This window comes from Desmodus rotundus, chromosome 2 (assembly GCF_022682495.2).
Source record: "Desmodus rotundus isolate HL8 chromosome 2, HLdesRot8A.1, whole genome shotgun sequence".
Lineage (NCBI taxonomy): Eukaryota > Metazoa > Chordata > Mammalia > Chiroptera > Phyllostomidae > Desmodus > Desmodus rotundus.
This window is the reverse complement of record NC_071388.1, coordinates 202,622,088-202,648,452: the sequence shown is the minus strand read 5'-3', so window position 1 is coordinate 202,648,452 and position 26,365 is coordinate 202,622,088. Positions and strand designations below refer to the sequence as shown.

Below are 26,365 nucleotides of genomic sequence, written 5' to 3'. Positions count from 1 at the left end.
CACAAGAGTGTGCACGTGAGGTGACTGTAATTTTTTTCTGCCAAACCAGAATTAGCCGGTACAGGAATGAAGGAGCTTGGAGATTTGAAATTGCACTGATTAGGAGGGAGCTCAGGTTAGGTTCGGGCCACCGCCGAACGGACCCTTTTTAAAGACACGCGTACTGAGGCCTGGAGCTCAAAGCTCCACCGGACGCTCACCTGGCCTGGCATCAAGCGGCGGAGGAGCCCGGCACTGAGCGCACGGAGCAGGGCAGAACGCCGAGCAGCAGGCACCCGCAAATCCAAGATGATAGGCGACATTGCAACAAATCTCTACGGCCAGCCGCTCAGGGGGCTCCGAGGAAAACAGCAAGTTCAGGGATCCCGGCCAGGAGCCCAGTGAGGCCGCAGCCCCGCGCGCCTTGGGTGGTGAGTACCCCGAGGCCGCGCGGGGCAGCGGGCCCGGGAGATGGAACAGCTCTGGAAGCTCCTCGGAGTTGGGGGGACTGTGGGTGGCCGCTGCACCCCGGGGACCCCTGGGAACGGGTGGTGCAAGCCCAGGGCAGGGACGGGGAAGGCTGCCCCGCGGTCGAGGGCAGGGCTGCTTCGAGGCACAGTGGTCGCGCCCAGGCCGTCCGTCGTGTGGCTCCGGAGCTGCAAGCGAGGCCACCTCGGGGCGGGCGGGGTAACCGCTGTCCAGGGCGGAGCAAGAGGATGCGCGCCTTGCTCCGCGGCTGGCCAGGGTCCGGCGCGCGTCCTCCAGGGGCGCGGCGCCCCTCGGAACCCCAGCCGGTCCCGAGGGGCGCGTTCTTCCCGGCGCCCGGCCGCGTTCCCCGCCTTCTCTCACAGCCCCAGTTTGGGACTCGAACCAGCCAGTAACGGAGCGGAGAGCGGAAGACCAGGGGCTGAGGCTAGGGGACATTCGGGGGTGTGGGACGCCTCCTCGCACGGGCTACCGGGACTGCGATCCGCCCAGCTCCCCGCGGAGCTGGCGGGTTCCGAGCGCATCAGGGGACGCGGGTTGCCAGGGAATGGGGGATCTCGGGGCTCCCCGGAGCGGGGGAAATGGAGTACCCGGGAGGGCGGTCGGGGGCGGCAGGTGGGAGCTCGGAGGGGGTCGCTGAGGCCGGATCCTGCCCAGGGCGCGCAGATGCTGGTTACCCCCTCCCCCGCTCCCATAGTGGTTTGGATCAAGGCTCCCCTCCCAGGGAGGGAAGGAGGGACTAAAATGGGGTGAGGGACCTGGGACGGCCATTTCGGGGCCAACGCCGCCCAAGCCACTGACGCTGTTTTAGGAACTCAACCCTGCTTAGCAGTTAAGCTGTTTTCTTTCCGCGGAAAAGTTGATTCAGGCTCATTAGCAAGGATGAGTGAGGGTTATTAAGTAGGGATTAGCAAGATTCCTTTTCCCCTTCTCTGGCTTCTTTGTGGTTTAGTGTGGCGGCGGGGTGAGGGGGCGGATTAAGATAAGGAGCGGGGGTTGTAAAATAAGCTTTGGAATCTATCAGGCCTGGGTTCCAATTTTGGCGCCATTATCTGCTAGCTTAGTTTGACCTCTCTACACTTCATTGCCCCTATTTGACCAACAGCCTCAGTTTCCTTATCTGTGACATGGGACATTAATACCATCTGGACAGGATCGTTGTGGAGAAGCCACCCAGCGCAGTGCCCGACTCGTAGAAGGCATCTAAATGCCCAGTTGTCCCCTGCTGGGGTTCCAGGTTTCTCCTGCGCTGTCTTGTCTATACAAACTCAGCGTCATCCTTTGGCTGCTCCAGCTTCTTCAGCCCTTTAGCCTTAAATGCGCCCTCTAAAGGCCCAACAGTTCCTGGGCAACCGGGTCCAGAGATTCTACAGAGCCAAGTTAAAGGGCACCCGCCACACACTTGGATCTAATAAAGAACCTGCTACCGCAACATGTCCTGTCCACCTTTGGAGAAGATTTTCGTTTTCGTTCCAACTTGGCACTTTCCTCTTTGCTTCTAATTTATGATGAGCTCACCACATGCTCACAGAATCACAATAGCCAAGTTAAAAATGAACAACTCGTTTATGAAGCTCACTCCGGTAACAGCTGTGGAGATTCAGTTCCGTTTTAATCTCACAAACGCTCCAGGAGACACTGACCTCCATTTCGTAGCCTGCGTGTGTTACTTAATTTCCCCTATTTATGAATCTTTTTTTTTTTTTTTTTTTTGCTGTTCGTGAACTCACATTTGGGGAGAATGGACCCATAATCTTTCCATCTCCTTCCTTCACTTTCTTCAGCTCGAGACTCTAATGTTATATGCTGAGCTTCCAACCAGTGAGCCTAGAATGGGTAACATTTTACAGATTGACCCTTGGCGGAAGCCCCACACTCACTGCCTCGGTTTACCCGAGTGTGCCACGTGCATATTTTCCTTTCACATGTGTCTCAGGACGTAGGAAGGGGTGGGGGGAGCTTAAAGCCTTTGCGGTGGAGAAAGGCTGGGAGCCTGGGCCCAGGAGGTCCAGGGCCCTCTCCTAAGTCTCCCTCCCTCTCCGGGTGCACAGAGGATCCTGATGCACAAATAAGTCTCTTCTATCTCATAGTTATGGAAAAGCCAACGCGGTATAAGCAGACTTGGGGCGGGGCAGACGGAAATGTGTTCTTCTGGTGACGTTTGTTTTTTAGTGAACCTGGTTGGACTGTAAGTTGGCTGTGATTCATCAAAACAGGAATTACTTTTAGAGAGATTTAGGTGTGAAACGCAGGTGGCTCTGATGGATCTTCAGGGACCTCCTGAGGGCCTGAGAGAACTTCCTTTACCTACCCCCACCCCCAACAGTGCTCTCCATCTGACACTCTTCTCCATGCACGGCTGTACCTCTTACTAAAACTGGTCCATTAAATGCTAGTCAACGTCCTTTATTTATGACCGAATAAACTGGAAAAGTCAAGAGCAGTTCAATGGCAATCGCGTCTCTTCACCCATAAAACAAATAATCCAGTAACACTGGAAAGTTCCTAACATTGCTTAAGAGAATTCTATTTTCACTCATGGGTTGAAACACTATAACTTTTGTATTATTATTTCCAAGTCTTTCTTAGATGTAGATGGACTTTAGGAAAATGCTAAGTTGTGTTGTTTTGTCTTAGGAAACAGAGCTGAGCATCATCCCGCTGATTGTAAATGATGTTATTATCACTTATGTAGGCCGGGCACGCGGTTGTCAAGCAGCTCTTTCTGGCTTCTTGGGATTCTGCACACAGCTAGCAGGGACTGAGGGAGGACAACCACCAAACAGCCTCTGAACCCTTTCTAGGCTCCCCCTCCCGGCCCTTCTGACAGTGCAGCAATTTTCTGGGCTGGGAGCTTTGGAGAGAAAGGGTGGCCCCATCCCTTTCTACCCCTGGGAAGGCTGTTCTCTCCTTGGGGAAGAGGAGGCTGGTGGCAGACATACACACACCTAGAGCCCAACCTCACTATATGTCCCAAGGGAAGTGGCTCTTGGATTAATTATCTTTCTTCTTTTTCCTCCCCCTTTTGCAATTTAGCCACAAATCCATTGGAGACAAGAAGCTGATCCAGACAGTGTTTAAAAGATAAAGGGACCTTTATTTACATATAAAGTTAGTATGTGTTTATTTCGATTTTTTTTACCCAATGAGATCAATAAAAAGGAGCAAAAATTACTTGTAAGACCTTCATCCAAAAAGTAATGTCCATGAACATTTTTCTTTGTTTCACTCCAGTCTTCTTGCCGATGGAGACATATTTTAACAACAACAACAAAGGGATCGTGACATCCGCCCACTTTACAACCCCCACAAGTAATTCGTACTTATGTCTTAGAGTTCAGAGAGGTTTGATTTTTGATGGTGGACTTGCGTTGCACAGCTATACCATGACTGATTTATTTAACACCCGCTCTATCTAATGTTGGATATTTGACATGTTTTCAGGGGATTTTTCTTACTATTTCATGGTTCACTATTATAATTTAGTTGTATTTTAAAGGATGAGCAGAAGAGGACCAGGAGGTAAGAAGGAGAGAAGTGTGTTCCCAAAAAGGGAGGAAGAGAAGGTCATGCTTAAAAGCTTAAAAGATGCTGTGCCAAGTGTAGGGGGCTGCAGGTGTTCACAGGGTTGGACAGCAGTGTGCAGCGGCTGGGGGGACAGGAGGGACCAGATGGGGGGCAGATGTGCAGGAGGAGAACCTGGCCACAGCCAGAGCATAGAACCAGCCCTGGGCAACTGCACCAAGGTTGGGAGCAGGAGCTGGGGTGGAGGGGGGTTGATCCTAAAGATAACTTGACCGAGGTGGCAAAATTACATGGCAGGAAAGCCTTGTATATCACTCCTAGCAGTCTGGATAGTGGGGAGGTGGAAAAGGACCCTGGCAGAGTGCAGCACTGTGGGCAGGAAGCGTAGCTGTTGAGAACTGCACCCCTATTTAGGAGATAGAATCATCTGAAAGACAAAAATGAGAGAGAGAATGAGGTATGAGAGACGGGAAAAGTCAAGATGAGCCCCAGGATAGACCCATGAAATTGCCCTTCCACAGATACCCCTGCTTCCCTGGCACCCATGTCTCCCCGGCAAACTCTTAACCAGGACCAATGCCGTAGCCCACGGGTCAGCAGGCTTTCCCTATGCACAGAGAGTATTTTAGGTTTTGCAGGCCACGCAATTTTTAAAAAGGTCAAAACAATTCTTAGCTCAGGGGCATACAGAAGGAGGCGGCGGGCACTGTGCAGTTCACCAAAGTCTGCTTCTCTGTCCTCCCTGTCACTTCAGAACACAGCTGGGACACGTCCGTCCCACAGCTGGAGGTGTTCCCAGTGTATTTGAGATCATTTTTTACACCACTTTCCTCCGCTGCCACAGAATGACTTTTCAGTAATAATCATATGTAATGGTCAGTAATGATCATGATTTCATTTGTTCTCCTCTTTTAAATTACATAAAGGGAGACTTTAAAGATTAAACACGTTTCATGAAAGCACTTGGTCCCGAGAAAAAGTGAGACATGTTCCCAAATCTGCGTGATGATGAAGATTCACCGGAAGTTCTAATATGGTGATGGGATCACTTTGGTTAGGACGAGGTAGAGCTGTCCAGAGAAGGTGAAGATTTTTTTTTGTTTGGTATTGAATGAAATGATCTGTCGTATGTATTTCAGACAATCTTGGAAAATGTATACCAGTCATGAAGATATTGGGTATGATTTTGAAGATGACCCCAAGGATAAGAAGACACTTAAACCGCACCCAAATATCGATGGCGGATGGGCCTGGATGATGGTCCTCTCCTCCTTCTTTGTGCACATCCTCATCATGGGCTCCCAGATGGCCCTGGGGGTCCTCAATGTGGAATGGCTTGAGGAATTCCACCAGAGCCGCGGCCTGACCGCGTGGGTCAGCTCCCTCAGCATGGGCATCACCTTGATCGTGGGTATGTTCGCCTGTGACCTGTTGTAAAACTGAATAAGTATAAAATGACAGTTGCCCGCTGTAAGTAATGTTTTCTATTGTCAAAACAGTAATGTTAGTGATGTTACTATTTTTTTATTATGGTAAAATATGTATAACATAAAGTTTACCATTTTAACCATTCTTAGGTAGATAGTTCAGTGCTATTGAGTACATTCGGCACCACCATTGATTTCCAGAACTTTCTTCCCAAACTGAAACTCTGTGCCCATTAAACAGGAACTCCCTGCTCCTCCTCCCCCGGCCTCTGGCCACCACCCTTCTACTTTCCGTCTCAGAACTTGGTTTTTCTGAGTACCTCACATAACTGGACTCGTATAATATTTGTCCTTTGGTGGGATATTGCTATTTGAATATTATAAACATGTGGCGTATTATTTACATTGATCATTTTTAAAAGACTCTTTTGCCCCAAACTCCATTTCTTCAATGTTACAACACAATTATATATCATTACAAATATGTACTTATTTAATACTTATGAATATTTCTAAAAGATAAAAATTTCAAAGAAAACACTATAAAAGTCAACTAACAATCTTATATAAGAGTTCTAATGTTTTTAATTTGAAATATTGGGCATATATTATTGGAAAATCTATTAAACTGTTTTTAGAAAAGTTACTGATATAGCTAACAGGAAAGAATAATAATATATTCTTGCATTTCTAGTTAAGCCTACCCACATAGAAATCTATGAAACCAATTCTTACCCAGTTGGAGATACTAAACCAGAAGGTTATTATAAATGTAATATGTGATTATGGCTAAAGTGTTTCATTTTGGGAACTAAATAGCTTTTACTTTCAATAAGTAGTTATATACCAGGTGCTTTCCTTCACATTATCTCATTTAATTTTATTTAATTCTCTCAACAGTACACCATTATACCCCAGTGTTCACTTGCTTCGCTTCAAAATAACAGCCATAGTTTTATGTCGATTTTTTTTTTAAGTACTTACGATTTTTACACTGGAAACATAAATGGCCTCAAATCTTTTTCTGGTTTCATAAGAGTATGTGTATGACGAGCATATGTGTGTTTGATGGGAGTCTGTGACTTTCCAGTGATTTCTGCACTAGCAAGTGGTTGCTTGGATCCAACTCAGAGATTTGTTGATCTTGGCTGGCATTCAGGCGATGCTATTTTGGATGATACACATGAAAGTGCTAATGACAGAAAACAAGGACAAAGTATTATTTCCCAAGATGGGGGTAGGGTGCGCATGTTTATCAAAGGGAATCAATACTACTCTAGCTTTAAAATTAAGTAAGGGCATCATTATGTGTGGGAGAGACATGTTGAGGAATCATTTTTGCCAGTAACGTTGAGGAACTGGCTCCTTCAACCCGGCATTGGCCTTGTTAAACCTGGCACTATTAGTCATCTGAGACAGGCAGGTAGGTTTACTGTGGTGTAGAAACATCCTGGTTTTGTGCTGCATGTAATTCTACCTCCTCAATGAATCAGTAAAAGAAAACTCTTCTAGAATACTTAAAATCCCATTTTTGGTTTTGGGTTTTTTTTTTACCTTTTTGAAAATAAAATGTTAAGGGTAGAACAAAGTACTTATAGATCCCATTTAGGAAGTGCGTGTTTGCCACAACAAAAAAGGAGACTAGGCAAAAGGCCAGGGTGTGAAATGTCTCAACATTTTCCAAACCATCTGATAAGGCCGTCTTAAACCATAGAAACCAGTCCTGAAATGACTAGATATAGTTTTGAAGATGATCCCCAAAATCAGAACACTTAACTCATAATGACACAGAAACACACTTGTCATCTTCAGTTTAACTGGGAGGTAACTCTGTGTTCGGAATTCTGTTTGAGAGCCCGGAGCCTCTGAATTCCAGACAGTGGAATTTCAGACTGCAGACTAACCTTTCTACAGGAGAGGTGCCTGAAAACATCCCTTGTTCTGGGGCTCAGAAATCGTGGCACAACAAGTTCATCGCTATGTAGGAAAGGTCTTTTATTCTATCTATCGTGACCCTAAATAGCTGTTCATTGTCCCAAGCTGCTTGGAACAGAGGGGCTGCAGATGTGTTCAGTATTTTCCCAAGCCCGAAGCCATTAAGAGCAGCACCCTTCATTTAGCACCTACTACATACCCAGCACACATTATGTACATGAACTCGTGTGATCCTTCAGCGGTGCCGGAGGCCAGACCATCATCTCTGTCTGACAGGAAGAACAGGTGACATTCAGTAACTTACCAATAAGTGTAGGACAGACTTTAAACCTGGTCCATTGGACTCCAAAATGGTGTCCACTCTACCACACTGCCTGCTGCTACATCAAATGAGAGCTGAGCATATGTTTGAAGTGAATAAATGGAAATTGTTTTTATTGTCTAATCATTGTGAGAACAATTGGGTGATGCCTTTAAATTTTAAAAAAATCTGTGAATTGTATTACAGGCTTGAAAGCCATCTCTCTCTTGGGGAGTGAGTTGCACGTGGGAAATTCAGTAATTTCATTCTTTGCTGGTGTGGATTTTGCCAGTTTCCTGCAGATGGTTCCAATTTTTAACGATTTTTAACACCTTAGTTGGATGAAGAGCAGCCTTTGTGATGGCTTTCGAAATAATTCTTAGTGGAAGCCTTATGGTTGGGGGAAATGCGAGTTTTTGGGCTGCAAAAAGCCACTGACTTGCTGATATTTAGAGCAGCGGGTGTCAATCCCAGCTGCACATCAGGGGCCCCTGGGTGCTTTTAATAACCATGATGCCAGGGCTGCACCTGGACCCTTACATTAGAATCTTATGGGGTGAGACCCAAGCTTCAGGATTTGAGGGAAAGGGGGTGTCTTTTTAAAGCTCCTAACTGACTCCAATGTTGAGCCAAGGCAGAGAGCCATTGATTTTGAGGTTCCTAATGCCTTATGCCAGGAGAGGTTGTTACTCCAGGAGACCAGGAGTTCAATGAACTATCCGATCTCATCCATGATTATATATGCCCAGGCTCACCTCAGCTTGTTTCTCTCCTCACCTGAGCTGTTTTCAGCCTACTAGATGCTGGGATGAACAAGAAATTAAGACTTCCTCAGGGTGTTCCCTAACAACTTAACGCTTCTTATCTGGGGAGTGGGCTGAGATTCAGATTTTCTCTGAAGAAGAGTCTGTAAATGAATATGGTCTCATTCCAAAACACTGACTTCCTCTACAAAAGTGGGAATCATAGCCAAATGACTGTATCCATTCTTATCTTCCCCCTTTCCTTATACTGCACGGGGAGTTCTTTTCATTTTGTTGAAATAACATTTCAAGCTTGGAGATGCTGCTGACCGTCAGTAAAAAATGGTTAGAAAACAAAACAGTCAGAAAGCTTGGGTCCGACTCCCTTTTTCTGGCATATCTGTAGTTTGTCACTGTGGAGGAGTCACAGGGTTTCTGGGTCTGAATTTGCCTGGCTGCAAATCATAAACGACTGAGCCCCAGCATGAATGGGGCGGGAGTCGATGAACCAAAAATGCCAGCCATCCTTTCCAACTAATGTTCATCTCAGTAAAACAATTCATGCTTTCTTTTTGATCTGTAATATTCGTGCAGACCCGAATATCTGCACTTGGTAATTTCCCCCCTTTTCTCTTCCAGTGCTTTCTCAATGGGTGTTTCACGAGCCCGCAGAATTGCTTGCTTCTGGGCCTTTCCGTAATGTGGAAAATATGTGCGTGCTCCTGCACTGTGACCTGTTGACCTTTCACATCCTAAAAGGCCTGTTAACAGCAAAGCCATGAGTCAGGCATTTTTCTGTTTTTTATCCATTCATTCCAGATGCGAGTAGTGAAGTAACCATGGATTTAGAAAAATAAAAATATTTGTAAAGAAATCAAAGAAATATCTTTAACTTATGATTTCTGAATTTCAATTGTCCCCAATAATTCCCTCGGGTGTTCATCAATGTGTTTGCTATATTTGTGTAATGTACTTATTTTATAATACCTATAAGAGGATATTTATCTACAATATACTCACTATGTTAAATCTTTTCTAAGAGGTTTATCTATTGAATTATTATCTGTAATGAGACAGGGTTAAATAAATGAATTAGTCTGTACCTTCATAATTTTTAGGATTACACCGAAAAGATCAAACAAACAAAAAACTCTTAGCTGACTGTGTACCCAAATATGCACGTGAACATTGTTAGAACTTTATAGGACACTTTAGTTTGGGCTCGAAGAGGAAGTTCCTTAGAGTTCAACAGTTTTCTCACCTGAAATAATCCCACCTGAATATAGGGTTTCATGACTATGTTAAGTAATAATGGTAAAAAATAAGATGATGTTTAAAACGCGCCATCTTACTGAGTACTGAGTACAGCCTCGTACTGCATTGCTAAAGTCTGGATTGCTGTACGGACAAGAAATCACTGATCACGAGGCAAGCATTAGGCTTCAGTGGCATCAGAAATTACCACAAAATCAGGAAGAAAACAAAAAGGGTTGACAAAAACTAGAGCATCATAGTAACATAAGCAACCAGAATGTGGGCCATGTAATACTGTACTGCCGTGAGTACTGGGACATCTTACATAACCAAGTGTTTATTTCTGAATTCCCCACATGGTGTCATAAATACGTAAGTGTGATAGGGCCAGTCCAATGAGTCCTTTTCAGCTTGGTTTGCATCTGGGTGTCCTCATGAAACAGGCAATTGGTTCCTTGCCTGAAGCATAGGAGTCCTGAGAACCCCCTTCTTACACTCCGTTTAGGCCTGGAGTCAAAAGTTGAAATGTGTACAGAGGCCAAACAAGTAATGTAAATGAGGGCAAGAGGCCAGGTATAAGAAGACTAAAGGGAAGGGTGGAGACTGTGGCAAACCAGAAAGGATGTCAGCTACTGCCCAGCTCCAGCTGATTTGGGCTGTGTGGGAAGGTACTCCGTGTTGCCACTGAACTTTCTTTAAATTCTCTTAATTTTTATTTTTATTTATTGATTTTTTTTAGAGAGAGAAACATTGATTTGTTGTTCCACCCATCCACGCATTCATTGGTTGATTCTCATATATGCCCTGACTGGGGATTGAACCCACAACGTTGGTGCTATTGGGACGACACTCTAACCAACTCAGCTACCTGCCAAGATATAAATTCTCTTAATTTTTGAATGTGATAAAATGATCCAGAACATTTTTAAAGCATTGTTTGGGATAAACAAAACACATTGACAGGCTGAATAGAGCCCCTGTACCACTAATTTAACACTTCTGTTTAAGACAAGAGAATAAGCCAATTTGTCCATTTATTTTAAGTCTACCTTCCTTGAAAACCTAGAACTTGTGCTCTCCAGTGAAATTATTAAAATCCATCTTTACATTCGAACAGCTTTTTGCACGTAAAACAATGGGATTTTGATTCTTGGAAGCTCCCGAGGTGCATTACTTCATCCCTAGCTCAGAACATCTTATAAACCTGGATCCCCCTTTCTGTCTCTGAACCTCTCATGCAGGTGGGGTCTCTGACTTTTTCATGTATGCAAGATTCCCATACATATGCATCTATTAAACTTCGTTATTTTCTCTTGCTAAAAAAAAAGAAGAAATAAATAAAGCAATGGGGTTTTTTGGTGTGTTTTATGCAGCAGCTCTAATGTTTTCTTCTTTGTCTTCACATGAAGATTTACTAAGCAAGCGGGAAAATAAAACGCCTTTAGTCAATCCAATCCCTTCGTCTGTGTCTTGTGGCAGGGCCTTTCATCGGTTTGTTCATTAACACCTGTGGCTGCCGCCTGACCGCCATCATCGGGGGGCTCGTGAACTCGCTCGGCTGGGTGTTGAGTGCCTATGCTGCGAACGTTCATTACCTCTTTATTACCTTCGGAGTGACAGCTGGTAAGCATATCGATTTTATTTTAACTTGACTGTAAATGTTTCGACTGGGCATTTTGGCAACGAATTTTATTGCGCAGAAAAGAGACCGATTCAAGTCCTTTGTCCTTCCATCTTCATCCCACCCCCATTTTATCCCTCCAGGAAATACTTTTTAATATACTTGATATGCCTTAAGTGTGGCAGAACAACCTAACAACTGTACTTGGCCTCACTAATAGAATTTAATTAAATTTTCCGTACCTGGTTCTGAGTGCTATCCATTCTCTTATTAGGAACAGGAAAAGGAGGGTAAAAATACAGATGTAGCTGAAATATTAAGGAAATTAATAATATTCTCTCATTTAATAATTGCAGAATCAAGCATGAATCACGGAATAATCATTTTCTCCTTCAGCCCTGTTCAAATTAATGAACCAGCAACAAAACCCACCCACACGTAGAGGGAAGCAAATGTAGAGCACAGTTAGAGCGGCAGTCCCAGCAAAGAGGGAGAAATTGGCTGCCAGGCAGCGCGGTTGGCATATCCGTTCTGACCAATACCTTCCCTGCCATCATTTCCTTTATCAACAGGTAGCAGAATTCACACAGATAAGTCATTTCTTACGGGTATAATTGTGCTTTGATGGACCAGATCCAGCCTGACTTAATTTTTTTTTGAGTATAGACTTTTTAAGAAACGTTTCCTGTAAACAGTCCAATGACTGGACCTGGCATGATAGGTAAAGAGGTGATCACTCCTTCCACTGAGACTAAGGAGACACATTGGGGTCTCTGAGAAGACACACGGGCCCCCCTATGAACTTGATCCAGTGGTGTTGGGTTATATTCACTATGACTTGACCCCAACAACCAGGACTTGAGACTTATTATCTCGAGATTTCTGTGGTTAGACTATTTGTTTAAATGGAGTTGTATTTCTTGCAGTTAATTGCTTATTGATCCTCAACTATCTCTATTTTCATTTATTTATTCATTCATCCATTCACTTACGTATTCAATGAATGTTTATGTATTGAAGGAATTAGAAAGAAAATGAGGAGGCTGGTTAAAGGAAAGTATGTCTTGAGACACTTTATTGCTCCCACTTTTTATACAGGAAAAACTGAGAGAAAGGCTCTGAAAATAAATTCACCCACTTCTCCCACACATATATGTAGTTAAGTGGAGGATTTAGCTAAATCGGTTAGATTCTACATGCAAACTGCAGTTGTGCTGTCGTTAGTGGGGCATGTTGAAGCTGATTGGCAATCTAGCCCCCTTTTAATGGGAAAGAAAAAAGTGACATGCAAAAAAAACCTCTCCTGCAAAAGGCATGTGATTGATATTTACATCACTGAACAATTTATGTTTGAAAGAAGCTTTGTCGATATCCTTCTTTCCTCAAAGCATCTCAGGCAGACTTGTTTGTATCTTTCATCTTTTAAACCCTAGGCAATTAAAATTGCATGGGAGTGCTCTCTGATTAACCAGAAAATTAATGTCTGTTTGAGCAACTTTACTTAGCCGAGGGAGTCTGGACAAGTTTCTTCAGTGTTGCCAGAGCTCCATTGTCTTAAGCCTGCTTCTGAAGCCACCTTCTCCCCCACCATGCTGACCTGCTGACCTGCTGACCCGCTGACCCAGGACCGCAGGGTTTTCTCTCCTCTCTGAGCCTCCTTCCTCAGCCTGCTTGTCAGGCTGTAAGCCCCTCCTCTAAACCTGAGTGTGGTGCAGAATGGTTCCGGGTCCTGCACGGAGATGGGCATAGCGGGGCTTTGACTGACCTGTGGACTTGAGCCGGAATATCCATCCCAAGCCCAGTCCTATCAAGCTCATGTAATAACTGTGCTGATTAAGGAAGGGGCTTAAAGTACCAATCAACAGTTCTCAATGTGTAGACCGTACTTGAATCCTGATTCAAACAAACAAGTTTTTAAAAAATATAGCCATTTGTGAGACAAATGGAAATTTGAACACCTTCTAGATATCTCATGATGTAAAGGAATTGTTCATTCTTTTTCAGATAATGATAGGATTAGGTTGTTTAATAATAATCAATATTTAGAGATTCATACTAAATGTGTTTGCACATGAAATGATATATTCAGGATTTGCTTCAAAATATTATGGAGGAAAGCAATAACTCTGTGCCACAATATTTAATATCAAAGAATTTCTTGGTTCTTTAACAAATAATGGTTTTCCCAAATAGCCACTGATACACTTATTTTGCAGCTGCAAGTAAGTTTTTTGTATCTTATCCATGGAAGTATAAAATTAATCTTCTATGAAAGAGGTAGCTATTTTAAAATGTGACCGTTTATCTTCCCATAGAATTTTATTTATTTCATTCTACTAGGGAAGTTTTCTTTCATTATTTTTTCAAATAGGTTTCCAATATCTTGCCCTTTCTCTTCTCCTTCTGGCACCCCCTATGATGCAAATGTTGGACCTCTTGAATTTGTCCCAGAGGCTGCTTATACTATTCTCATTTTTTTTTTTTGAATCTTTTTTCTTCTTGTTCTGACTGGTGTTTTTTTGGTTCCCTATGTTCCAAATCATTGATTTGATTCTCAGCTTCATCCACTCTACTGTTGTTTCCCTGTAAATTGTTCTTTATTTCAATTAGTGTGTCCTTTGTTTCTGACTAGGCTTTTTTTTTGCTGCTAAGGTCCTCACTAAGTTCCTTGAGCATTCTTATAAATAGTGTTTTGAATTCTGCATCTGACAGATTGCTTATCACCATTTTGTTTATCTCTTTTTCTGGAGTTTCGATCTGTTCTTTCATTTGGGCCATGTTTCTTGGTCTCCTCATTTTGGCAGCCTCCCTGCGTTTGTTTCTATGTATTAAGTAGAGCTGCTTTGACTCCATGTCTTGGTAGTGTGGCCTAATGTAGTAGGGTCCAGTGGCACAATCCCCCCTGAGCTGGGTACTTGAGGGACACTCTTTGTGTGGGCTGAGTAGAACCTCCTTTTGTAGTTGAGCTTTGGTTGCTGTTGGCAGATCAATGGGAAGGATTTACCCAGGCCAGTCAGCTGCAAGGATTGGCTGTGACCACTTACCACCAACCTTCACCCTCCGTGGAGGATCAGCTGTGCAGGGGCAGGGAGGTAGTGCTCCAATATGGTCTGTAGCTGTCCACTGGGTGCACTGACCTTGGGGTTTCCTGGGTGGTACAGGCCAAGGTCAGCCACCACCTGTGTTTTGCCCAGGGACACCCTGTTTGAGCTATAAAGCAATCTGAGATGGCTGCTACTTGTGCTGGGCTTGGAGATTCCCAGGTGAAGCCAAGCTGTGAATCCAGTCTGGCTGCTGCTAATGCAGGACCTTGGACTCACTGAGGCCAGCTGTTGCTTGTTTGGGAGGATTTAGGAAGTTGTGCAGCATGAGCTGCGACTAGCCATTCTTATGGAAAAGCAGCTTGGGTGGGCCCGTAAATTGGGTGGGGCAGAGTCTCTGGGGATCTCCAAGGTGACTCAAACCATGTTAGCCATGTTGATGCAGTCTCAGATATGGCACCAGCTTGCCCACTCAGTGGCTGTGGGGGGGGGGGGAGGGCTCAGAAAAGGGACAATGGCCTCTGCTCACCTTGATGCCAGACACCCCAGTTTTTCCCAGCATGCCACTGGTGCCTTTCAAGCTGCTACTCTGGTGCTGGAGCTCAGAGGGAGTGAGTCTCAGCAAGTCTCTATGTGGGTTCTTTAAGAGGAACTGCTTGGGGCTCCAGAAATTTTTTCTACCAACTCAGTCTCCGCTGGTTTTTGTAGCCAGAAGTTTTGGGGACTTGTCTTCTTGGCACTGGAACCCTGGGCTGGGGGTCCTGGTATGGGGCAAGGACTCCTCGCTCCTAAGATATCCCTCCCGAATTTTTATTCACCACATGTGGGTGTGGGACCAGCCTGTTCTGCATCTGCACCCCCCTTACCAGTCTGGGTGGATGTGGTTTCTTTAACCACAGACTTCCATTCAACTCAATTTCTGACAGTTGTCAGTGATGGTTGCTCTATATTTTAGTTGTAATTTTGATGTGGTTGTGTGAAGAGGTGGGCCATATCTGCCTGTGCCGCCACTTTGACCAGAAGTCTTCTCGTTTACTTTTTAGTAGACTTCATTTTGTAGAGCAGTTTAGGTCCACAGCAAAACTGAGGAAAAAGTACCGAGAGTTCCTAAAACCGCTGGTCCCAGCGCAAACACCCCCTACCAGCATTTTAATTTTGCCAGTACAAATCACAAACAGCACCTGTTTTCTAAGAAAGATCCAGTTCAAAATCAGAAACAGAGATAAGTGTTAGATGGTTTTGACTTGGAGAATGTGTATTGCTGGGCACATTATAACTCCTTTTATTCTTCCAATTAATTTGTGAGCAAATTGGCCCCTTCCTGAGGCTTCTGCAAATTGCCTGGAGGCAATCTGCATCCCTTGTACCTAAATGCTTTCCTGGGTACTTAATGCACTTGGCCCTGACACCAGAGCCCTCACAAGCCATTCATTCTTTCAGCAAATCACTAAGCACACATGGCCTGACCCTGTTCTGGTCAGTAAGGGGAGCGTACCCCAGGGTGACAGTGGAGACAGAGCCCAGCCCCGAAACTTACATTCTGATATGAGAATGGAATTCATTCATTCCGTTTTTGGAATAACCTGGGGGACCCGATGGGCTAGAAACTTCCGGGCATGACTCTGTTGGTGCTTACCCACCAAGCTGCTTTTTACAAACATTATTTATTTGGGTTTGAGGGGTTTTTTTTAGATTATTTATTTATTTATTTATTCTTAGAGAGAGGGGAAGAGAGGGAGAGAAACATCAATGTGTGGTGCCTTTCACATGTCCCCACTGGGGACCTGGCTCACAACCCAGGCATGTGCCCTGGACTGGGAATCGTACCAGCGACCCTTTGGTTTGCAGGCCCACACTCAATCTACTGAGCCACACCAGCCAGAGCAGGTTTTTGTTTGTTTGTTTTTTTTAATTTCCAAATGCTGCCAAGTCTGGAAATGGCCATTAATGTTGTGCCTTGTGCTTTTTCTTTCCCTTTCAACTGAACAGGCTTTGGGAGCGGGATGGCCTACCTGCCGGCCGTGGTCATGGTGGGCAGGTACTTTCAGAAGAGGCGTGCCCTTGCGCAGGGCCTCAGCACCACTGGCACGGGCTTTGGCACCTTCCTCATGACGGTCTTGCTGAAGTACCTGTGTGCGGAGTATGGCTGGCGGAACGCAATGTTCATCCAAGGCGCTGTCTCCTTAAACCTGTGTGTTTGTGGAGCGCTCATGAGGCCCCTGTCTCCTGAGAAGGATGGAAAGGACCCAGCAGGGCGAGATCCACAAGTCCTCGCTGCTCACTCCACTGAATCTGTCACAACAGGTGGACAGCGGGGCGGGGTGAATGAGAAGGAGGGCAACCCCGGGCCCCAGGAGACCCTCGGTGAGCTTGCAGACCAGGTGTGCCAAGAGGAGGCGGGACACAGGAAGAACATGTGCGCCTTTCGGGTGCTGAAGACGGTGAGCCAGCTGACCATGAGGGTGCGGAAGGGCTTCCAGGATTGGTACTCCGGCTATTTTGGGGCAGCCTCGCTCTTCACTAACAGAGTGTTTGTAGCCTTTATTTTCTGGGCTTTGTTTGCATACAGTAGCTTTGTCATCCCTTTCATTCACCTCCCAGAGATAGTCAATTTGTATAATTTATCCGAGCAAAACGATGTTTTCCCTCTGACTTCAATTATAGCAATAGTTCATATCTTTGGGAAAGTGATCCTGGGCATTGTGGCAGACTCGCCTTGCATCAGCGTCTGGAACGTCTTTCTGATGGCCAACTTCACCCTCGTGCTCAGTATTTTCATCCTGCCCCTGATGCACACGTACGCGGGCCTGGCGGTGGTCTGCGCGCTGATAGGCTTTTCCAGCGGCTACTTCTCCCTAATGCCAGTAGTGACTGAAGACTTGGTGGGGATTGAGCACCTCGCCAATGCCTACGGCATCATCATCTGTGCCAACGGCATCTCTGCGTTGCTGGGACCACCATTTGCAGGTAACCCATGCAAGGTTTTAAAGCTTAGCGTGCGTGTGGGTTGTTAGGTTGTGTTCTCCTTGATGTGATGAAGTCCCAGGTAGATACAAAGGAAATTTCCATTTGTGTACATGCTCCTTTTTCCTTGCCATTCCTGCCCCTCCAGTTTCTCACTCATCAATTTTAGCAAGTTAAAAGCCATTCTTTCATGTAGAAGGCACATGAACTTTTTTTTTCAATTTTTGTATTCTCTTTTTTTTCCATTACCAGTTAGTCCCCTTACATCCCCCTCCCCACCACACTGTTGTCCATGTCCGTGAGTGCACATGAACTTTTGATCCTCGTCTACCAAGTAAGCTGCCTAAGGTGAAGTGGACAGGGATGATGGGATAGTGCAGGGCGCCCGCCAGGACTGGAGGCACCTCTGCGCACCTCCGGCTTATTTCTGTCACCAAGAAATATGGACAACTGTTGCCAGGTCTTCTGTTGTTACAGGGGGTCCCCCAAGAGAAACTAAGACTCTGGACTCTTAGGTGACATTTCTAGATTTTCAAAAGACTGGAAATCAACAGAACACACCTATGAGCTGGATCTAGCCCTGCAGTAATTTCCCATTGCTGCTATAACAGATTGCCTTGAACTTAGTGGCTTAAAGCAATACAGATTTATGATCTCACAGTTCTAGAGGCCAGAAGGCTAGATTGGATCACAGTGGCTAACATCAAGGTGTCGGCAGAACTGAGGAGCAATCTGTTTCCTTGCCTTTTACAGCTTTTGGAGGCTGCCTGCTTTTGTGGCTCCTGGCCCCTTCCTCCAATGTCTAAGCCAGCAGCGTAGCATCTTCTCTTCTCTTTCTGGCTATGACTCTCCCGCCTCCTTCTTTTACCTATAAATATACCCCTGACTACATTGTATCCACCAGGCAATCCAGGATAATCCGTGGTCTCAAAGCCTTTAACATAATCACAGTGGCAAAGTCCTTTTTGCAATGTAAGGTAGCATTCTCAGAGTCCGGGGATCAGGGCTTGGGCATTCAGGGAGGGGGAGCATTCTCCTACCACAGGCCTAGCTGGCAGACATCTGGGTACTCACGTGTACTCACCTCAGTTCGACAGAGAATTTGCTTCTTGCAACAGGCATACCAGAAGTCATAGGCACCAAGGAGTCCTGTGTCAGGCCAAGTACCTCGCTGAACCCTCCCTTGGGAGGGTTTAAACTTTGTGGCAAGGCGCGTCAGCATTGGGCAGGTCAACTCAATCCCCAAGAGGCCAGGTACTGGGTAAAGGTGACAAGGTTTTACCCTCTGTCTGAGGATTGAAGGCAGGGACTGGGGCCACATGTCAACATCAAGGTGCTGTCTGGAGGTGGCTATTAGGGTGACTAGGCCAGGGCTGGTGGCGATTGTCAGAGCTGCCAAAAGTTTTGAGCAGTGTGTTCAGATAACCTGGTAGAGCCTCACCTGTTCAGATGCCCCATCCCCTGCTCACCTGGCCCCTTTTGACCCTTTATTCTCACATTCAGTGCAGGAATACGTCTTCCCAGTGGATGAGAGAACCCACGGGTACAGGACAAAGCCTGCCCCGCCCCTTCCTTCCCAGTCTCTCCATATCCTACAGTTACCGCCTGTCCTAGGAACCCACCAGCGGAGGCTTAGGTCAACACACCTGTTTTTAAGTCCCCCTCAGAATTTGAAGTTCAATAAGTCATGAATTTTGCCTGTACAGCGAACAGCACTGGCAGGTGGCTGACTAAGGTCAAGACCTAAGAATCATGTTAAGAAACCTGGTGTCTACATATGGGGTCTCCTGGATCGGGCCGCTCTTCTTCTCTGCCTGTGCACAGAGATGCAGGTGCAGTATTTTTCGGTGATAGTGAAAACAGCGCAGCAAACTGTATTGGCAGCTGAATAGTCTGAACTTGCTCGCTGATCTCATTGTGTAGAATTCTCCATCAGTTAGGGGTGCATTTGGCTGAGAGAGCACCTTGCCGACCGTAGCTTAAACAGAGATTTGTGTCACTTAACCAGAAATCTAGAGTCCAGGGACTAGATGATATTGCAGCAGTGTCTCCAAGATCCTCTTAGCTGTTCGTTCAGGCTAGTGACCTCATGGTCACACAAGAGCTGCTGTATAGTCACCACAACATCCTCATTTAAACAGGGATGAGAAAGGGAGGACACACTGAGTCCTAGCAGACTCCCACTTATATCTGATTGACCAGACTGTGGCGCACAGCTAGTCGAAGCTTCCAGGGGAACTGAGAATTGGAGTATTTTCCTTTCAGCTTCTGTATAAGAAGGAAAAGAAAAAAGAATTGGGATTGTGTGTTGGATCAGTCAACCAATGGTACCTTCCAGAGATGTTACACTGAAATACACACTAAGGGGATGGGGTGTTATCATAGCTCACCCATCCTCTCGTTGGAGGTCCTTCAGATAAGTTGTAGGAGGAGATGGAATCTGTTATTGGCAGTTCTCGGCATGATCCAGGGGTACGTTCTGCTTCGAATGGTCAGTCTGGGGTTAATCTTTATACTGATCCAGTGGATTTCAAGAGCAGCATCACAACACAGCTGTGAGGTGCAGCATAAGTAATTCAAAGTCAGTGTTAACTGAAGCCCCAGAGTTGGCCAGTGGGGTTTCCTTGTCCCATTCCTACGATCATGTCCACCTCACTCACTTGCGTTCTAGTGCACTTTCTTCAGTGGAAGAGAAGGAATTACACCTAGAAGACAGGGAGTTAGTTATACCCAGTCCTCCATCATCAGGCGCTATCTCTGCCTGCTCCAGGGTTCCTCCCTAGAAGCGGACTCTCGCCGAGTGTGATTCACCATGATGGTAGACACCATCGGATTGACGGTTCAGAACCTCCTATGGATGCGTGTCAGGTGCTGCTGTGGGGACTGAGGCGCATCTCTGGGCCAGCAGCCTAAAGAGGACTTTGCTTCTTCTTGTTTGTATCTTCTCCTTCCACTGAACCCACGCACTAACAAACACTGAGCACACCACTGGGTAACTGCATTGTGCCTAATTCATCGACTTTCCAGGCCCAGGAGCTAGCGCTGTGCTGGGATGCCAGCCCAGCCGTTATGCACGGTAGTTCAGAAGTGACCGGCAATGTGAGTGACTCAGTAACCCCGTTACAGTCTTGCCGGAAGTTCCAGGTGGGGCTAGGACAGGTTTCTTAGCTGGGTTTGCTACAAGGTGAATTACTGTTCCCATCACGTTTTTCTTTTCTTAAAGGGTTTAGAAATGAATGTGTGTTTCATTTTCCAAAGCAGTTTCTACTGGCATCAGAACTTCTGGTACAGTTCAGTAGCATGTCAGGCAATCACAGTCCCACTGAGGAGAGGAATGTACAACCAAAACTATTGAACGGATACTTCAACCATGTCATTTAGCATCATGGACTTCTTGCTGTAACTCATTTATAATATTTCTGGGCATTCAGTTCTTCTCCTTTAATACTATTACAAAAATATATACTTTTCTAGATGTTTCTACAGTAAAATACAGCAAAACTTGGCCACCACGTTTCACTGACCAAGAATCTACACATATGTCCTTCATTCGCATGAACATAGCACCCTAACAACAATTTGCAATGTTTCTCACCAAGAGCTGGGAACGCCTTTAATGAGGAAATCAGCTGTCACTCATCATTTGACAGACTCAAATGAAAAGGGAATGCAGTTTCGTAGGGAACCAGATTTTACTTGGGAGCTGTTGCTTAAATTGATCAGGGCTGCCAAGGATCCCGGCTGCAAACCAAGGAACCAAGCTCAGACCTGCTGGGGAGGATGGTTCGGAAAGATGAGGTGGGCAGCTTGTCTGAACCCTCGGGGCTCTGAAGCGTTTCGTCCACATGTGCTGTGTCAAAGCACATATGTGGTCAAGTATAATGTCTCTGACATGCTTTGCTTCTGAATTGAAACTGGGTTGACCTCAAACTAAAAGCACCAAAGAAACATAAAAGGGCCCAGAGTCATTTAAAAATAAATCCTAAAGGTAGACTGGAGAAACCTGTGGGGTTAATGTAACATAAAATTGGAGATGACTCCTCCAATTTGTATCATTAAGTTGTTGGGTAAGGTTGGGTGTGCTTTTAAAGAAATCAGTGTATGAATTACTTTTAACAATGGGGGGGAGGTGTGGAGATGCTTTCCAAACATTTATACTGTTAGGGGGGAAATGCCAGACTTTAAAATAGAATGAATTCAGTTTCAGGCTGTAACAATGTGTCATATACTTAGCAGACATTTTCTGTAGTCTGCAGAGACAAGAGGGAGCATGGTGTGGTGGGAAGGGGGTGCTAGATGTTCTAAGGGTGACGGTGTTGGTTATTATGCCCCCAGGAGGGAGAATAGTAAGCACATGTGCAGACAAGTAGCCAAGAGAAATGTGTTTGAAACTCCAAAATATTGAATATGGCTTGTGCTCAAGGTCGAGAGAGGAGGGCAGGGACCCCATCACAGAGCCCTGTTAGATCAACCACTCGAAGAAAAAGTAAATAGTCTAAACTAAACACAAATTCATTTTCTAGCCAGTTAGGGTCATGTCCTATTTTGAGGTCCCTGCTAAGCAGCAATGGTGGGTTCAGCTCTTTCTGGCTATCTGTCATCTGTTATTTAGAGCTGTCATTTCTCCTCGGTCACTGGATCACAGGAAAAGTGAGACTTTAACTACTGAAATAGCAAGGTCAGCTTTCCTGTGGGATGATGGGTGGAGTGTGAAAACCTCACTCACGGTTCCTGTCTGTAAATGGTCTCTTACGGGTAGTCCTGGCGCGTGTGTGTGCTGTGCCACCCCGTACAACCTCTGTGTTATCTGCCAGTGACTCACTCATTCGTCCTAATTCACAGTGTCCCATGGTCACCCAACGGTGACCCTGACCAGAAGTCAGCTGTGTTTTCATCAGCGTGCCTTTCTGATCCAGTGCCAAGGCAGAATCATTATTTTCAGATTGTGTCCAATCTGTTTTGTTCCTCTTGTCTCACATTGAAGATTAAGAAAAGGCAGTAGAACATACTACTAAGCCATATCGAAAGAGTCTGATATTTCATTTTTTTTTTAAATATCAAACAACAAACTCAAAACTTGGTTAACTTTTAAAGTATATCATAGCCTTGGGGTGGTTAAAAAGCCGTGATTTTTTAATGCTGTGCAGTGCTTTTGTTTTTCTTTATGACTACCACGACCGGTCCGGGCACTTTAACCGTGCGCTCCATACAGCAAACAAAGAGGTGTGGACAAGCACCAGGAAGTCGCAGTTGTGGGTTCCCCTTTAACAGTTGCTTTTGTGCAGCTGTTTGTCGGTGGGAGACGGTTAAGATGCATTTATGCGTTCATTTGCCAGGAAGATAGTTTTTAAAAGATATTTTTGAGAAGTGGCCATGGAATGCTAAGTTTGGTCATTAAACATTTATATTTTTCTTATGCTTTTTCTAACGAACGCATTTGAAATGGAAAAAGTGAATGCTTACATTTACATTTTTACCATAAATAAAATTCTTGTGTGTGGCTTAATCCTCTCAGTTTGCGTCATTGGCTATGAAGGGACCATGGCATGTGACTGATTCTTAGAATTAATCATTGAAGGGAAAGAAACATCTTAATTTCATGGCTTCTGAGACTTTTTTTTTCACGTTTTGACATCTCTGAAATCGGAGTGCATTTTACAAAGTCCTAAAAACACTGAGTCATATTTTAATTGACAAGGATATTTCTTTCTTATTGACACGTAAGATAGGGATGAATCAGGCCATTCAGGGTACCTTAGAATCCATGAAATATAGTAATATTTTACGGAGTGCCCAGTAAGATTATCATATATTAGATTATAAAATTAGAGTATTATTTCAAAAGAACTGATCATTTAGTTGGCATTTAAGGCTATCTCTTTGGCATCTTAAAATTTTCTAAATATAAACATTAAGGTTTTGTAGCTGTAAATGAATCTTCTAAAGCCTGGGAGATTTGATTCTCTCTGGAACAGATGTTTACCCTCGTGGATTGCAGAATGACTGCAAGTTCAAGTGTCTTCTGCTCCGCCTCTCTTTCGATATGCACTAGAACTGTCTTCAAAAGAGTTTTGAAGTTTTAGGAAAAGATTTGTTTTTACATTGCTGAAAGAAGAAAATCATTAGATTCACTTTTCATTGCTGGCTTTGTTTCTGACCGAGAATTACCCCGAGGGCCGTGAGCCAGAAGGTTCTCACAGTGAGTCTGCAGGCTACTGTTTCAATGCCTTAAAAAGTGCCCTCGTGGCTTAAAAGATAGTTGCAGTCTTCCCCAGGTACTAGGAACTCTGGTTTACGTAGCCTGGACTTATAAATGGCGAAAGAGAACATTGTGGGCATTAAATGACATAGAAGTAAATTATAGAGATATAGTTGCTATAAATGCTTGGTTTGCGTTCTTGACTTCAGTTTTATCAACTATGTTACACTGAATACATTCTCTTTTTTGTTTTGTAGGTTGGATCTATGACATCACACAAAAATATGATTTTTCCTTCTATATATGTGGTTTACTTTACCTGGTAGGAATATTCTTTTTACTCATTCAACCGTGTATTCAAATTATAGAACAATCCAGGAAAAAGTCCACGGGAGGTGCACATGTGTAGAGTCATGTTACGTTTCACGGGAGATTTCTTGGTGGTCCTCATGCCTACCTCACCTGGTCGCTGTGAGGGGCCGATGACAGATCATGGGAAAGCACTTTGTACAGTAACTGGCACTGTCACCTGTAAAGCTGTTGTCATTGCTTCACTCGAGAGCAGCACTGCCTTCCTCTTGGGGAGAAGTGATGCTGAACGGTAATCAGGACTTCACACGTTTTGCAGACGACAATGTCCTCCAAAGACAGCCTCGTAATAATTGCTACAAATGCCCTGATAAAAACTGTTCTCTCTCATCATCCCCTGGGACTAGGGTGTTAGATACAGCTTTTCAAAACAAAGACAAGGAATAAAAGATTTTTAGTTCAACGATAGGCAGACCTCATTTTTTTGTGCTTCACTTTATTGCTCTTCATGGATATTATATTTTTTACAAATTGAAGGCAAGACCCTCAGCCAGCCAAAAGATTACAACTCGCTTTATTGCGATACTTGCTTTGCTGCAGTGGTCTGGAACTGAACTTGCAGTATCTCTGAATACAGGTGTGCCTGTACTCTGTAAAGTGAAAGTAAAGGGTCTAAACGCTCTGGAAAGCTCACAGACCAATGGGTTTTAAGCACAAGAGTATGATTAGACCTCAGAAATTAATTGTTAGAGGGAGCTCCTGACCTCCCACTGTAAAATAAACACAGGCTTTAATTTCAAAGGTAATACATGTAGTACAATTAAAGGAAAAATTATATTTTTATGAAAGAATTCTGCAGCTAGGGAGTACAGTTTCTCAATATTCCTCTAAGAAAAGTATTTGCCCTGATTCAACAATCTTCATTAACACACTGAATCTTAAGACAAAACCTAAATAACAGTTTCCTTAGCAAAAGTTGTATTTGTCCTCACAGCAATCAAGGGCTATAATTCAAGCACTTTTATTCATGTCCTTGGCCTCTTTGTTTATGAGCACAGTCTGGGGCCTATAAGGTTTTTTTCCCTGAGTTTCTCGTGCCTGGTAAATAAAATAGAGAACTAATTGCAGGTTGACATGAAGTTGGTGGTTAAATCATTTGTAAAGTGTGTTACAAATCCGTAACAGAAGACTATGAGGTTGTGAGGATAATAATGGAATGGCCTTGGTCCAGGCATCTGGGCACCTGGCATTGGAGTAGGGTAGCCAATAGCCCCCGTCCCGGGCCCGAGCTCTGCACAGTTTTAAAAATAGTCTCTTGATCACAGAAGATAACTGTGATCGATGACATCAAATAATGCTCTTCCTTTATCTGAGATCTCTATTTTTCTAAGCCAAACATTTTTCAGACTGCAGAATGTTCTTCCCAGAATCATTTTGAAATTTCTGGCTGCCTTACTTGTTTACACATATTTTAGAACTGTTTAAATTTCTACTCACAATTCGCTCATCACACACAGAAATCCTTTACCAGTGTCTTGGGTCAAATTTATCTAAAGTGAGTACCGACCACTCTCAGTTATCCTTGGTAGTTAGACGCAGGAATGGTACTAGTAATTAGAATCACAGAATGTTACCCCAGGCCTAATTTTCGCCAGTGGTTTCAGTCTTTACTCCATAAAACCCTTGAGAGCTGTTAACAAGTGATTACATAAACAAGTTTCCTTTTTGTTTCATCTTCCTTTCTTCCCGCCCTTATGCATAGTGGGAGGGATTGTGTAATGAAAGGGACCCTGAAAATAACAATAATAATAAAAGGCGGCTGATCGAAAAGAGAACAAGAGCATGGCTAATCTCCACGCTCGGTGACAAACCTCCCGTGGTTTGAGAATTGCCTGTAAAAGTCCAGATAATAAATTGCATGGCACACACCATCTGGTTCAGCGGTGACCCACTTGGTACCATCACAGCTCTGGCTGCTGTTGAAGAACCCAGCTCTCTATTTTGATAAAAGTAATCTTAACGCCTGAGGCAATGTTCTATCTTTCTCTCCATATTTACCATGAAATTACGATGATTAGGTGGAAAAACGTGTGTGTTTTAAACTGACTACAGAACTTCATTGCTTTCATTTTCTGACAACACCAAATTAACAAGAGGCAGTGTTCAAGATTGAATGGTGCTATCGCCAATGCTCACACTGCTGGTTGTGCAATCACCACCACCAACCTCTTATCCAAGGACCCGGCTTTAGTTTAAAGTCCAAGTTCGACCTGCTCACGTTCCGCTTACGCAGTTGTTTGTTGACTGATTGTATTTACGGAAGTGGTGGTTTCTACATCAGAAGTTCCCATTTCACAAACGGAGAGTAAAATCTGCCTGCAGTATTCACGTCGACAACAGAATAAAAGAGAATGCTATAGAGAATTACGGCGCACTTATTAATATTTCCTGTTTAAAATGTTATGATTCTTTCAAGATATTATGAAAGGTTCATTGTATATTTGTCTTATGTGCTTTGTAGTTTTCCCCTCATGTATCCAAGTAATTTTTACTTACTTACAACTAAATAAATTTTGTCCTG

General features: G+C 44.4%; 1 protein-coding gene across 3 annotated transcripts; it reads left to right on the top strand.

Moving 5' to 3' along the window:
- Positions 1-26,365, top strand: SLC16A14 (solute carrier family 16 member 14). 3 transcript variants are annotated; one of them, XM_024564181.4, is made up of 6 exons: positions 1-410; positions 3,502-3,576; positions 5,130-5,401; positions 11,130-11,273; positions 16,302-17,279; positions 23,733-26,365. In XM_024564181.4, exons 3-6 carry the CDS (start codon positions 5,143-5,145, stop codon positions 23,882-23,884), a joined length of 1,533 nt encoding a protein of 510 aa, XP_024419949.2. In that variant the 5' UTR covers positions 1-410; positions 3,502-3,576; positions 5,130-5,142; the 3' UTR covers positions 23,885-26,365. The 3 variants fall into 3 exon arrangements, with proteins under 3 accessions (XP_024419949.2, XP_024419948.2, XP_045054255.2); XM_024564180.3 differs by lacking the exon at positions 3,502-3,576; XM_045198320.3 differs by lacking the exons at positions 1-410; positions 3,502-3,576 and having other exon boundaries at positions 5,341-5,460.

Bases quoted from the DNA above. Each gene is read 5' to 3' on its own strand.
- SLC16A14 (XM_024564180.3), top strand. From the start codon at position 5,143: ATGTATACCAGTCATGAAGATATTGGGTATGATTTTGAAGATGACCCC. The intron at 5,402-11,129 runs GTATGTTCGCCT...GTCTTGTGGCAG, and splicing joins GGGCATCACCTTGATCGTGG to GGCCTTTCATCGGTTTGTTC. The intron at 17,280-23,732 runs GTAACCCATGCA...TTTGTTTTGTAG, and splicing joins GCTGGGACCACCATTTGCAG to GTTGGATCTATGACATCACA.